Source organism: Choloepus didactylus, chromosome 21, assembly GCF_015220235.1.
Source record: "Choloepus didactylus isolate mChoDid1 chromosome 21, mChoDid1.pri, whole genome shotgun sequence".
NCBI classification, from domain to species: Eukaryota; Metazoa; Chordata; class Mammalia; order Pilosa; family Megalonychidae; genus Choloepus; species Choloepus didactylus.
Genome location: NC_051327.1, coordinates 21,844,491 through 21,860,375, shown reverse-complemented (window position 1 = coordinate 21,860,375; position 15,885 = coordinate 21,844,491). Strand labels below are relative to the sequence as shown.

The following is a 15,885-nucleotide window of genomic DNA, read 5'->3' as shown; positions in this document are numbered from 1 at the left end:
AAAAGATGGGAATGTAAAAAACTGAATCCTGTGGTACGCAACGTCCATGATCAACTGTACAAATATTAGAAATCTCTTCCATGAACCAGAACAAATGTATGACAATACAACTAGAAGTTAATAATAGGCATATAGGGAAAAATATATATACCTATTGCAAACTATATACTACAGTTAGTATTTCAACATTCTTTCATAAACAGTAACAAATGTACTATACCAATACTATGAGTCAACAATGGAAGGGGGTGATTAGGGATATGGGAGGATTCGAGTTTCCTTTACTTTTTTTTTTTTTTCCTCTTCTTTCGCTCTATTTCTTGTCTGGAGTAATGAAAAGGTTCTAAAAATTGAACAAAAATTAAGTGTGGTGATGGATGCACAGCTGTATGAGGGTACCGGGAGCAACTGATTGTACACTTTGGATCTTTCGATAATTGTATGGTATGTGAACAATCTCAATAAAAATTAAAAACTAAAAATTAAAAAAAAAAAAAAATGAATGAAAAGCCCTGCTCCCCAGCAGCCTGCCAGCGTCCCACCAGGGCTCACTCGTCCCCAGCCTGCTCCTGTGATGGGACAGCAGGCTGGGGCTGGCCGGAGCACCATTCACAACACCTGTTCCGCCCTCCAGGCCTCCTCAGAGCACCTGGTGCCACCTGCTCATACCATTCAAGCAACTGCCCAGCCATCAGTGCTGCCTCACCTCCTCCCTCGTCAGCTCTCACCCTACGAATGTTCAATGTAGGTCTTCAGATACATCAAAAAGGTTCAATACAAAGTGGAAAAATCACAAGCAAAAGGTCTCTGGCTGTCATTATAAAAGATACTATAAAATTCTAACACAATTCAGCTGATCATGGGGGCCGGGTAGGGGTCCAGTTCTCATAAACCTGCTCCCTACCTTTGCCCCAAACATGGCAGTCACCTCAGAACTGCGGAAAAAGCCCAGGACAAACTCAGAAGACCTGGTCCTGGTCTTGACTCCTCTCCTCAGTAACTGTGTGACCTTGGGCAAACCAAGGAACACCTCGGAGCCTCAGTTCCCTCTCCCCTCCTGTAATGTCTAACAAACAGGTTGTCATTGGAGTAAAATGAAAATATATATAGAACCTTTTGAAACTGTTAAAATGCTATGGAGATTCAAGGTAATGACATAATTCAGTTCAAAATTGGTTTGTTTTATTTTTTCCTTAAAAAAACTCCCTAAAACCCAGTAATAAGCAAGCTGAAGAACAGCAAAACACAAAGGTATAACTTTTTAACAATGGAGGTGATTCGTGACGTCAGTGGCTGGTTTAGGTCAGGAAACACGAACACTCGGTATATTCTCCCCTCAAGTTGAAAAACAGGTCTGGTGATGAGGCTGCCCTACAACAGCCCTGACAGGCGCGTGGCTGTCACCCACCCCGGCTGCTGCTGGCCGTTACTCAGGACTCAAGGCTGGGGGACGTGCCCACCATGAAGTGGGATCCACAGCTCTAAAGAGTTTCACATCTCAGTTCACAAGGAATCACAGTTGACTTGTTCTTAACTCACACAATAACTAGAATTCACTCAACTCTTCAGAAAGGTGGCTCTAATGGAAACAGTGGAACATGGCTGAAGCCATTTTCAAAATAACTCACACTTCTATTTATGTTATGCTTTCCTGGAGTAAGCTGAATTTCTGATTAAAAAAAAAAGTAACAAACAAGAAGCAAAATAACAATTACTGAATATTCTTCTAGGAGTTTGGCATACATTATCTTATTTGGTCTTTATAACAGGCCTTCAGGGTAAAGATTATCCCTATCTTATAGAAGAAACAGGCTCAGAAGGATTAAGTAATAAGGCGTATACTGGTAAAGCTAGTAAGTGAATTAACATCAATCCCAAAGCCCCTCTTTGCTCAGCACACCACACTGCCTTTGGCAGCCACGAGGGTTTAAAAAAACAACACTACTACTGTCACTCATCATTCTATTAAGGGATGTAGTTCAAAGAAGCACAAGTAGAAGATTAGAAGATTAAATTGAGAGGATTCTGATAAGACACAAAAAGCCAACTTAGTCTAATAGTTTTCACCTCTGTTAGGTCAGTATTTGCTAGATGGACACTCTTCGCTCTCATTTAACCAACATTAATGGAGCGTACAGGGCATATAGGCACCTCCAGGCTTTGAGCACACACAGAATACTTCCACTGATGAAATTCTGCTTAGACCCTGAGGAAAATGCCTCTGGCTAGAACTTGATCAACAACTGATGGGCTGGGGTTTGAGGGATGGTGATAAAATGGTGATAAAGCCTTCCCTTGAGTTTTCTCCAGTTGGGCAAGAGACAAGACACTGAGTTGGACAGTCAGGCCCATATGGATCTCAGCTTCTGGTTCTGGACTATCTTCCCACTGCAGAAAGCTGGAGAACTGGGCAAAATATATAAAGAAGGAGATTTCAGGTGCTGGGCAACACAGAGCCCAGGACTCTGCTCCTAGAGAGAAGGGAAACACCAGAGGTGAGCTCACATGTGTCCCAGCTTTCCAAACCATGGAACAGAGAAGACTCTTTGGGTGATGGAAACAGGGATTCCCATTCAGACTGCTAACACGCCTGGTATCTGCCTGGCAGGGGGCAGGAGAGGGGGAGCAGCTCAGAGAGGGAGCCCCAGAAATCTGCATGAGGGTCCCTCTGAGTCTGTCTTTGGCCAACTAGTGGCCATGAGTTGATGGGAGATCCCAGAGGCCGCACAGTGCCAGAAGACACTGATTTTCTGACTCGTCAGAGTGGGGAGACTTCACTCAATACTCTGGCATTCAGCAGATGCCCCCAGATGGCCTCAAGAGGGCTCCCCTAGCCCTGTCCTCTCATCATCTAAACCCAGTATCAAGCTGAGCTGCCAATTAACCAAACTCCACACTCTTCCAATGCAGCGAGCATCAGAATCACTTGGAGGGCTTGTTCAACCCCAGCAGGCTAGTCCCATCACAGCAGTCCTGGGGTGGGGCCAGAGAACATGCATTCCTGCAAGTCCACTGGTACTGCTGGTCTCCAGGCCACACTTTTGAGCAGGGGTGTTTGCAGCTGGAACCATGGGCTGCTAGGTCTGCCCTGTCTCAGACTCACAAACCCGGGAAACTGGCCATGACCCACCGGTTTCTAAGCGGTTAGAGGCCATAAAAAACACTAGTCTTCTGCCCAAATGTTATTACCTATCAGAAAACCCTCCAACACCCAAGCCTAGATTACAAGACCACACCAGTTCAGGGTCAAAGAATCCACAGACCCACTTGAGCAGGCAGGTTTGATGCACACACATTTTAATAAGCAGCAAACTTGCTGGCTTAACGACATAAATGGCACGTTTACCCAGGGATTCCAGAGCACTGATTTTCCCATGGGGCTTAGGACCATCCAGAAAAACGGAGCATTTAACACTTTAAATACAATTTAGGATTTTAAACCGAGGGTTATAATCCCCAAACCTTTGTGTTTTCTTCTCCATTGTGCACACCTTCAGCTGCAGTCTGCTTCTCTCTGACACACAACATAGAGCCCCTCAAACTCAGCCTTGTCCTTCCTACTCTTACATACACACGGCACAAGACAGGTTATATAAATGCTGAGCTTGGTGTTTGTTTCTTAAACACAGCTTGTTATTTATTTTAATGAACTTCCTCCTTCCCCTTCCACTCACTCTAAGGTAACACGTAGTAACAAACTGGTAGGTATAATATTTATTTTCCCAAAATATACATACATAGCACAGACACAAACAAATATACAAATAAGGGGATTAAGAAGGATTCACCTTACAAAAATATATATTATAGTTGCTTATCTGCATGTTTATTTCTTATTCAACAATATCACAACATGGACATCCCTCCAGATCAACTAGTATGGCAGTTCTAAATCTTTTCCCTCTTCTTTTCTTTTTTGCCACTACTTCAAATGATGCTGAAATAAATATTTCTAATGTACATTCTTTTTTTTTTTTTTTTTAATACAAAACAAATTGTACTTTCGATTGTTTACAGTACCATTACATAGTTGTACATTCATCACCTAAATCAATCCCTGACACCTTCATTAGCACACACACAAAAATAACAAGAATAATAATTAGAGTGAAAAAAGAGCAATTGAAGTAAAAAAGAACACTAGGTACCTTTGTCTGTTTGTTTGCTTCCCCTACTTTTCTACACATCGATCCATAAACTAGACAAAGTGGAGTTTGGTCCTTATGGCATTCCCAATCCCACTGTCACCCCTCATAAGCTACATTTTTATACAACTGTCTTCGAGATTCATGGGTTCTGGGTTGTAGTTTAATAGTTTCAGGTATCCACCACCAGCTACCCCAATTCTTTAGAACCTAAAAAAGGTTGTCTAAAGTGTGCGTAAGAGTGCCCACCAGAGTGATCTCTCGGCTCGTTTTGGAATCTCTCTGCCACTGAAGCTTATTTCATTTCCTTTCACATCCCCCTTTTGGTCAAGAAGATGTTCTCCATCCCACGATGCCGGGTCTACATTCCTCCCCGGGAGTCATATTCCACGTTGCCAGGGAGATTCACTTCCCTGGGTGTCTGATCCCACGTAGGGGGGAGGGCAGTGATTTCACCTTTCAAGTTGGCTTAGCCAGAGAGAGAGGGCCACATCTGAGCAACAAAGAGGCATCTAATGTACATTCTTAAGTTCTAGTGCTTTATTTTTTGTGGGCTGAGTTCCAGGATTGGGGCTAAAAGGAATGTGAATTCTTAACTGTATAGATATCCCACAATGGCTCCTTGAAAAACTGCAATAATGTGTAGGCAATATGTGACTGACATGCAATAGGATGAAAATTTCTCCCCCTGCTAGCAATAGATGTAGCCGTTCCTTTTAATTTCTGACTCTCACTGTTACTTTAATTTGCAGGTCTCTAGCTACATCATAGTTTGAACCTCTTTTCATGTTTTATATCCTTTGCTCATTCTTCTACTGAGTTACCATTTTCTTGTCAATTTGCAGGAACTCTTCATATAGGATAAATATTAGCCCCTTAGCTGCTATCTGCATTCAGGAATTTCTTCCTAACTCTGTTGGTTCTCTACTGATGTTGTTAATGGTGTCTTTTGCTTTCCAATGTTTATTTTTGATACAGTCAGCAATATCCATCTTTTATAACTCCTGAGTTTCCTTAGTAACAAGGTCTCACTCATCCTTGGATGAGTTTTTTTAATAACACATTTAAGTCTTAATTTTTATATATGGGATGAAGCAGAGGTCTAATTTAATTTTTTTCTTCATCTCAATTGTGCCAGTATTTAATAAATAAGTCAATTCTTTTCCCACTAATTTGAATTGCCACTTTTTGTCATATATTAATTTCGACTTCTATGCGTACTCTGTATTGTCTACTAATCTCTATCTCTGCCAAAACCACACTTTTTTTTTTTCTTTTTTTTTTTTACAGTTGCTTATTGTATGTTCTGGTATCTGGTAAAGCAAGCCTCCCTTTTGCCCCCACTATTCATTTTTTCCCTATTTCAATGGTTCTTCTAGACACTTATTCTTCCATATGAAGCTAAAGATAATTTCATCCAATCTTCTCTCCCTACCCAAACAAACAAACAAACAAACAACAACAAAAAAAAAGAAACCTGTAAGAACACTGCTGAGATTTTAACTGGAGTTGTATTAATTTTATGCATTAATTTCAAGTCTTCCTATCATAAAACACAGTCCATCTCTCCATTTGTTCACATACTATTCTGTGTTCTTCAGTAGGATTTCATAGTTTTTTCCGCATAGATCCTTTCTCACATAATTTAGTCCCACCTTAATTTCTAGGTACTTATAGTTAGTAAAGAGAAAAATCACTGACTTTTGTATATTTATCTTACAGCAAGCCACAATTAATTGTCTTCTTAATTCTAGTTTTTAAGAAAGAACTAGTTTCCTGGTTTTTCTAGCTCTACGGTTCCACGCCGCCAATAGAGAGGGCACTGAGACTTCCCAGCATGTGCTGAGTGCAGCTGCGGGGCTCGCTGCAGGGTGAACCCCAGCTCTGTGCACTCCAGCTGCGACCCCCGAGCAGGTCCGCACCCTTCCCAGTGCCTCTGCTTCCTCATCTGTGACATGAAGGAAATAACACATCCACCTCTTAGCATGTGGGTGAAGACAAAGTAAGCTAACATACACCAAGCACTGACAACATCCTACAAACATTAACTGTTGATTTTAAACTGCTGTTTTCTAGCTTACGTTTGTATTCAATAGTACCTCCAAAGAAATGTTGAAAAATAATGGAAATAGTGGGCATCCCTGTCTGGTTTCTGATGTTAACTGAAAAGGCTTTATTATTTCACCATTTAGAATGGTATCTGGTAAATAGTCCTCATCATATTTAAGTTTTTTTTTTTTCCTATCAGAAGTTTAAAAATGGAATAGCTGCTGAATTACACTAAATGATGTTTCAACAATCTATTGACCTAATGTTTTCTATCTCTTTTATTTGTTGATGTAATGAATTATGTAGATATATTCTCTGATACAAACCCAGACACATAATCCTAGAATACACCTTGCTAGTTTTTATGACACATTGCTGGATGCACCTTGCCAATATTTGTGTCTTTATTCATTAGCAAGAATAGTCCATAATTTTCTTTTTTTTATACCATCTATTGCTATTAAAGTTAGGCTGGTTTCATAAAATGAGCTACAGAAATTTCCACCTTCTTTAAGGTTTGAAACAATTTAAACACATTGGAGTCATCTGTTCTTTAAAGGTTCAAGGGAAGTCCACCGCAAAGCCCTGTGGACCTGGTACCCTTTTAATGAAAAACCTCTTTAATCACCTTGCACCTCTCTTTCAGCTATCTGATCCATTCAAATTTTCCATTTCCTCTCAGGTTTAAACTCCCTTTGAATTGGTACCTTTCTCCTTTCCTGCCTTCAGCAAATTTTCCAAGTGGAAGTGGAAATAAAAAGCATTCCTAGGAAGCCACCGCACGTACATTCCTATTTGGTTTTCTGGTCAATAGTGTCTTCTCTCAAACCACCCTAAACTGTACTGCAAAAGTGACTAAAAAACAAAAACAAAGCACAGTTCTGGTTACATCATCCCACTGCTTACAAAGTCAAGTCTGAAGGCCTTGTCTCGGCACTCGGGGCCCTCTATAGTTGGCTTCAAGCCATCTCTCTGTTCTCCTCTTCCACTGTTTCCCTTCCTGCATCTTCTGTTCCCACGAAATTATGTGATCTGAGATTTCCCTCTCTTTATTCCACAACTTCTTATCACTCCCTTCTCTAACAAGATCCTAATCTCCTCCATTCTCCAAGGATAACAAAAATACCATCTCCTTCAGAAAACCTATCTTGATTCCCCCACCCACACCCCCAACAAAGGTAACTTCTCTTCCAGAATAAACCATCATAGGTGGTATCTGCCCCTTGGATGGCAGCACTTACTGTGACAGTATAGCACAGGGGGTAAGAGCTGCATTCAAGAGTCAGATGGCCTGAGTTCAAATCGCTCAGTCAAATGAATGGCTTAGCAGACAAGTGACTCACCACTCTGGACGTCAGTATTTTCCTCTGTAAAACGCAGCTATAATAATGGCACCTATCTCACGGCTCAGAGGGTTGTCCTGAGGATTAAATGACTGTGCCTGGGACGCAGCGACTGTGCTGCTGATATGCACACATGTGCTGGCTCTCCTGCTGGGACATCCATGAGCAACAACTGCTTATTTTGCTTTGATTTAAATATATTTATATTCCTCACCATGGATCTGGAACTGAACTTTGCATATTGAGGAAGTTTCAATGAACATTCACTGAATCAATGAATTTTATATCATCTTTAACTTAATTTCACAAATCCAAAAAAAGAAAACTGAAACCTCTAAAAGTAAGTCAGATGAACAACTGACTATGCACTGTGGATGAATGTATGGTATGTGAATATAATTCTATAAAATTCGAGGAAAAAATATACATAGGAGTAAAAGTATTGGAGAAAACATGATGAGAGGGATGTACCTATCTACTGTTGATGAGCAGGTAAAATGGTGTAACCTTTCTGAAGGTCAGTGTGGTAGTTCCACAAAAAGTTAAGTATGTGGGGACCAAAAGGTCCTGCAACCTCATTATGGGGTATGTCATTTGAAGATCTGAGAGCAGAGACATGAATGGACATTTGCAAACTGGTGTTCACAGAGGCAGCAATCATGATTTGCAATGGGTGGAGGTGACCTAAGGGTACACAGACTGAGGAACAGAATGGTGAACTGTGGTGTGCGCAGACAATGGAATGTTGAGCAACTACAAGAAGGAGTGAAGCTGTGAGACACACAAGGAGGTGATGGATCCTGTACACAGTATTTGAGTGAAGTACGCCAGAAATAAAGGCAGGCACTATAATGCCTCGCCAACATGAACTAACTACAATGTGTAAACTCAGAATTGAATCTTAGAACACAGCCTAACGTGGACTTGATTATTGTAATGGTTCCTAGACTGTAAGCTCTTACAGCAGTCAACTCTATTCCTGAATTGTAATGCCTATCTCTAAACTTTGAGATTCTGATCCCTTAGTGTATGACCTGATTGGTCTCTGGAACAATGCGTATCTCTGAGACACCTGAAACTCGGAGCTAGAGCTCGGCAGATACGAATGTCAGTATTAGTGCATACAGCAACTGTTAAAAAAAAAGCTGAAAAAGAGCCCAGACTTCAATTAGTGATATGAATGAAGCAGATCTGGTTAAGACTAGGGCAAACTGGACCAAAGAGTAAAGGTCGAAACTGACTGTGTTTTAAAACTTTGACTGCCATGTGAGACCAAGGGAAGAGATGTCTATTTGGTGCAGGATCTTTATTTTCTAAACAATATCTCTACAGTCAGTTTGTTCAAACACCACAATTGCATGGAGCTTTGAAAAGGAAGTGAGATACGGTGGGTTGGTATAGGTTAGAGTGAAATAGCGACACATCCCAAAGTTAATTTGGGCAGAGAATAAAAAATATATTTATAGCCCCACCCCACCCCCGCCAGGAGCCGGGGGAAAGTGCAGAAGTGTTGGACTTCCTCACCTGGACTGATGCTGATGTTGTCACAAACACTGGGACTGGCGGTTTGATATACCGAGCCCTCTATCATGGGACTTGCCCTTGCGGGGCTCATTACCGCAAAGGAGAGGCTAAACTTGCACATAATTGTGCCTGAGAGTCTCCCCCTGAGTACCTCTTTGTTGCTCAGATGTGGCCCTCTCTCTCTCTCTAACTGAGCCATCTCGGCAGGTGAACTCACTGCCCTCCCCCATACGTGGGACCCGACTCCCAGGGGTGTGAATCTCCCTGGCAACGCAGGACATGACTCCCAGGGATGAATCTGGACCCAGCATCGTGGGAACTGAGAATATCTTCTTGACCAAAAGGGGGATGCAAAATGAGACAAAATACTTTCAGTGGCTGGGAGATCTCAAGAGGAGTCTAGAGGTCACTCTGGTGGACATTCTTATGCACTATATAGATAACACCTCTTAGGTTTTAATGTATTGGAATAGCTAGAAGTAAATACCTGAAACTACCAAACTCCAACCCAGTAGTCTGGACTCCTGAAGACAACTGTATAATAATGTAGATTACAAGGGGTGACAGTGTGATTGTGAAGGCCTTATGGATTACACTCCCTTTGTCTAGTGTGTGGATGGATGGGTAGAAAAGTGGGGACAAAAACTAAATGACAAATAGGGTGGCATGGGGGGATGGTTTGGGTGTTCTTTTTTTACTTTTATTTTTTATTCGTATTCTGATTCTTTCTGATGTAAAGAAAATGTTCAGAAATAGATTGTGGTGATGAATGCACAACTAGATGATCGTACTGTGAACAGTTGATTGTATACCATGGATGACTGTATGGTATGTGAACATATTTCAATAAAGCTGAACTTAAAAAAAAAAAAAAAACATGCTTGTTAATAAGAGCGTTAGTGACATAAAAGAGGTCTTCCTTAACATAGAAAATAAAAATGACAGTTCACCTTGAAAAAAAAGTAAGTCAGGGCCAGCCTCACTCATCACAGTCACTACTTATCCTCCAGCCTTTCCTTCCTTCCCTGCTTGTTACCAGGAAAGACACCGCACAAGGATGGGGATACCACTTCATCTGCACATCACTCTTAAGCCTTCAGCGCTATTTTCACCATCTCCCTGGTGAAGAACCTGAGACCAGCCCAGGAAGTAACTGCCCCAGGACTGCTCGTCCTTTTACTTCACACACACTTACCAAGAGCCTGTGGGCTCTGAACTCAAGTGGGATTCCAAGGCCTGTTTAAGGAAAACCTTTAGGTTTTAACTGTGAAATTAAAATGATGTTAAGAGTTGTTTCTTGTTTTCATTTAATACTACTATGTACACCAGGCAACATTCATGGCCTTGATTTAAAATAAATAATCAAGTGAATTAAAGCAAAATCATATTTTTTACACCTTAAAGAACCAATCTTTAAAATAGGAAACATTAAAGGAATTTAAAAGGTATAATCTGAAGATGGCATAAACAAGCATTAATGAAAACCCCCTATTAATTCAAAGACTGCTTTCAAGCTAGAGACACAGCACAAGTTATCAGTGACCAAATATTCTGAGCTTTACCAACAGGAGACCAATATACATTTTAAGAAAAATGTGACATAAAACGACATTTCTCCCAAGTGTTTATTTATCATGTTCCTGTAACACTAGATAGCCAACACCATGAGGGCTGGATAACATAGAATCCTCAGTCTTTCTTAGCAGAAAGGAAAGAGGAAAAACTGGGCAAAACCCTGAAGCAGATCTTTCTTACACAAACCTCACTCAGGTGCTGCCTCAAGGCCACTGGAAACAGGTCTCCCAGCTCTGCTGGCCAGCACAGAGCACAAGCAGCCTGCCGGAGCCCTAGTCACTTAGCTTATCCTGCTGACCCAACATCACTTCACTGACAAGCTGCCCAGGAACCTGACAGAGGGGACAGACAATTCCCCGCCCCAGGCCAGCAGGGGTTCAGAGGCCGGGCCTGGCAACAAAGCAGCCGCTTCTGCTATTTACACGACGTGAATGTTACACGGACTATTCCAGAAAAGTGGACTACCTGAGATGCAGAGATAGGTCTCCCCTTAACAAATAAATTTAAAAGGAGATTTAATTGGGGGTGCTTTACTTGATCAGTTCCCAGTGGTAGCTAAACATCTTTTAATTTGACAAGTCTGCTGTTCTATTTTCAACAAACACAGAAAGCCCTACTTTAAGTCAGCCAAAAATATCCTAAATTCCGATTTTAAAATGTTATATGGTAGGTTCCCAATAAGAAAGGAACTTAAAATACAAAATTCTGCAATTCAGTAAAATTTTTATCTGAAGAAACTCACAGGAAAAATCATTTACTCTGACATCTTTGCCAATTTTCAAAACACAGTAGTAGAAACACACTTAGGCTTTAAACACAATTTCTAGCTGTCTTTGATAACTTCATGTTGCTGATTCTGGTGTGATCCTCTTTTTAAATACTCCATTCTCCAAAACTAAAAAATTCCTAAACCAACTACTAGGTAATAATCATTTTAATTTTACAGAACATTAACAAATATTCTAGATAGTAACCTCTTATAAAACAATTCAAAGGTTAAATATAGAATTTCTCTATTGTAAAACAAATAAATCCTTCATAGGCTGAAGTTTTGTTAGTTCCCTTCAGGGTCTCATAAAGTGATGCTGAGAGCCTGAGAGGTAACTCCTCTGTGCCTATTGACACACACACCCCTCTGCAAATACAACCAGGCATCTTCTTATTAAAAAAAAAAAAAAAAAAAGTCATGCTATAGATATATTACCCTGCAACCTCCTTTTTAAAAAAGGTATTGGCCTACCCCACCTCGATGGTTGCTAACATGACCACAGACATAGGGAACTGGTGGTTTGATGGGTTGAGCCCTCTACCATAGGTTTTACCCTTGGGAAGATGGTTGCTGCAAAGGAGAGGCTAGGCCTCCCTATGGTTGTGCCTAAGAGCCTCCTCCCGAATGCCTCTTTGTTGCTCAGATGTGGCCCTCTCTCTCTGGCTAAGCCAACTTGAAAGGTGAAATCACTGCCCTCCCCCCTACGTGGGATCAGACACCCAGGGGAGTGAATCTCTCTGGCAACGTGGAATATGACTCCCGGGGAGGAATGTAGACCTGGCATCGTGGGACGGAGAACATCTTCTTGACCAAAAGGGGGATGTGAAAGGAAATGAAATAAGCTTCAGTGGCAGAGAGATTCCAAAAGGAGCCGAGAGGTCACTCTGGTGGGCACTCTTACGCACAATATAGACAACCCTTTTTAGGTTCTAAAGAATTGGGGTAGCTGGTGGTGGATACCTGAAACTATCAAACTACAACCCAGAACCCATGAATCTCGAAGACAGCTGTATAAAAATGTAGCTTATGAGGGGTGACAATGGGATTGGGAAAGCCATAAGGACCACACTCCACTTTGTCTAGTTTATGGATGGATGAGTAGAAAAATAGGGGAAGGAAACAAACAGACAAAGGTACCCAGTGTTCTTTTTTACTTCAATTGCTCTTTTTCACTCTAATTATTATTCCTGTTATTTTTGTGTGTGTGCTAATGAAGGTGTCAGGGATTGATTTAGGTGATGAATGTACAACTATGTAATGGTACTGTGAACAACTGAAAGTACGATTTGTTTTGTATGACTGCGTGGTATGTGAATATATCTCAATAAAATGAAGCTTAAAAAAAACAAAAAAAACAAAACACATCATACTTCAAAGACATCCCCTTCCAGTCAATACACAGTGTTCCTCCTTGGGTCCTTGGATTATTACGAGATAAATGAGTTACTTAACGTCAACTAAAAAGATGCTGCCTGGTTTCTCTGGAGACCTGAGGAACAGTCACTTTGAACACAGATCCGAGCCCAACAGTTTAGAGGAGAGTAAGCAGAAATCTTCTGGCTTCACAGAGCCATCGTCCTAAACCCCTTGTAGTTTTAATGATGAAATTCACCACCCAGGATATGAACAGAGTACAGCGTACTCCAGGGGACGGTGGCCACCCAGCAGACCCGAAAGGCTGTGACAGAAACCAGCCATGTCCATGCCTGTGACGCCCTGACACAACCCTGCCACGGGAGCAGGCTGTTCACTTCGGGCCCCGGGAACCCGCTGCTTCAGAGCTGACCCGACTCAGCTGGTCCTCAAGGTGCCCAGAAACCAAGGCTAGGACTTCATGTGAAACGTAACAGAGGCCACATGGATTCTCCTCCCCGCTCCTGGGAGTCTGAGTCGGGATACGCCGTGATACCCAGAAGCCTAGAGCTGACATTACAGGGATGCAACAGGAGGCTGGGGCTGTTTACTCCCAATTCTCGGAGATGTATACTTCTTTTTATAATTTTTGAAGTTTTGGGAGTAATTTCCAAACCATAGGCTGGAAAACACCGTATTAAGACATATTATTCCCTGGTATTGGCCTATCCGTAGCCTGACTCTACCCTTATTCTGACCCAGGGCAGTAAAGGATGGCTCTACTCGTGAAAGCTGAGAGTGCCTGTCCAGTCTCTCTTCCTACACTTCCTGTTGAGCCTTCTTCTGGCTGCAGCGTCAAGGAGCTGCGGCCAGAGCAGCCCCACCTGTGCAGGAAGTGCAGCTTGTGCATGGCGGCGAGCCCTGCGGCGATCTCACACGCCATCCTCTGCAGCAGCATCGTCTGTGACTCCCCACGCATGTGCTCCTGCTCGTTGCGCAGATAGGCCTTCAGGTCGCCCTGAAAAAATTGGGACATTTTAGTGTCAAGGTGGACGATACTAAGGAACGGAGCAGTTTAACATGAGCCTCAGCCGACATTAGTTGTTAAGATGACTTATTAGAGACAACCTAAGTTTGAGCTTCCAAAGAACCTAAGATTGACCAGGTTTCAAGTTACAAGAAGTCATGCCAGCCAAATGTTTAAAAAAATATAGAACACTATCATTTCAGGACCATTCCAGCTAGATTAAACATTAGTTTATCTTTGTTATGTAAACACATGTGAAACTAAACAGTAAAAAAAAAAAGATAATTTGGTAATAGTGCACAGTGTAACTAAGTGTGATGTACAGAAATTTCCAGGTGACAGAGGGAAGGCCCCGCCTTCCAGGAGGCTGGGAGAAACCTGGTCAGCAACCCCCACACCTGAAGGGCACCACGGGGCCACCACCAGAACTCTGACAGCAGCGAGAGGCGAGAGAACGAAATAAAAATGGGTGGGAAAGGGGAGGGGAACAGGGAGAAACGGCCCACTCAGCACTGCTAACAACTGCTTCGGGTCTCCGTGAGCTTCCCCAGGCCTGGGCTGCCCAGAGACCACAAGACAAAGAACATTCCAGCTGCTCCAGAAAAATCCACGAAGTTAAAAAACCTACTCACAGGACAGCAGATTGAGCAGGAAAATGAGCACATTCACATTTAGACATCCAATCCCCATAAGTGGCAATGCTGACTTCCCTATGACACCTGATCTTTATTTTATGACTTTAAGTTACATGTGTCCGGTGTCAGTGACCCTTATGTGAATGACGACAGTGGCCACTGCCATCTGAGCTGTGGGCACTGTGCCAGCCACTGTGTGAGGGGTTTCGCACACGTTAGCTCAAACGATTCCCACAATTTGAGATGTTTTATGGATGTGAGTTGAGACTTGGGAGGCTGAGACATGTGCCCACAGCCACAGAGCTAATAAAGTTGCACTTCTATTCTCCAGTTCACCAACTTGTCAAGAAAATTCTATTTATCAAGTGAATTAAATTAGTATGGAGACTAAATCAATTTGTTTTATAAGAATGGAGGTAAAATAACTTGAAATATAAGGCCAACCACATAAATCTGTAGAATACTGAAAGTGCAGTGTCGCTGCTCTCTGCCAGGGGAGGATCAGTGACTTCCCCTCAGTACCTGGAGGCCACTGAGCCCACAGCATCCTCCTCCCTTCTCAATGATTTCCAAACACAGTACTTTCTCCTTTTGTTCCCACTGGAATTACAAGCTACTTCAGACGAGAAAGAGTTATCTTTATTTTTTCCATTTAAAAATACGTCCTACTCTACCCCAAAAAAACACTAACAAAACAAACAAAAAACCAAAGCATATGCTTCTCCTCAGCTCCCCACCCTCCATCTAAGCTAGGCTGTATCCAGCATGGGAGTCATGGGAATGAAAAATGATTTAGATGACAATTACATCAACCCAGAAAAACTCCAGCAAAAAACTTCAGGCCTACAGGTAAATGGGATTTTCTTAGGGTAGCCCATATGAAAAGTAAACATGAAAATAAACACTTAAGTACATTTACATCACCAATGAAACATCAACTCAGATTCATTTGCCTAACCCCTTGACTGCAACATGCAGCCTCAGATACGAAAGTATGGCTGTGCTGTCCTGCATCTGGCCAGTTTTCAAAGCAGACAGTAGCTGCTGGCAAACAGTGCACTCTTCAGTGACTTTCCCTGTGAAGGCAGGGGAACGGCAGAGTGGGTGCAGCCATTTTCCAATGTTCTCTAAAGTATTTTCATTTACCACTCTCTGGGCTCTTAAACTTTCTTCTCTCCCCAACATCCCACTCCCCAAATCTCACTAGAAGATAAAGTTATAAAATAGATAAGAGGGTTTTACTTAAGAAAGTTAAAGCTCATATTGGGGAAGACAAGATCAGCACGATCTAACTTGGGAATTTCTAACGTGGGAATCAGGAATGAAGATCAAAGATAACTGAGGAGAATGACCACTATTTCTCATGGGTGACTTCTGACAGAGTATGTAGGATCCAAGGTTGGTTCTATGTTCTAGAAAAGTCTTCAGCGCTCTCCTGGTGCCACAGTTTACAATAATTAATGGT

At 42.0% G+C, this 15,885-nt stretch overlaps 1 protein-coding gene across 3 annotated transcripts in view; it reads right to left on the bottom strand.

Annotated features, from left to right (window-relative positions):
* LMTK2 (lemur tyrosine kinase 2) overlaps window positions 1–15,885 on the bottom strand; it is a 141,451-nt gene that overhangs the window by 29,142 nt on the left and 96,424 nt on the right. For all 3 annotated transcript variants that reach the window (XR_005213506.1, XM_037813840.1, XM_037813841.1), the window contains exon 7: window positions 13,643–13,776. Coding sequence is in view for 2 of the 3 variants with exons in the window: in XM_037813840.1 (XP_037669768.1) it covers window positions 13,643–13,776 (134 nt within the window). In the remaining variant the exon portion in view is untranslated. The remainder of the gene's footprint in view (window positions 1–13,642; window positions 13,777–15,885) is intronic.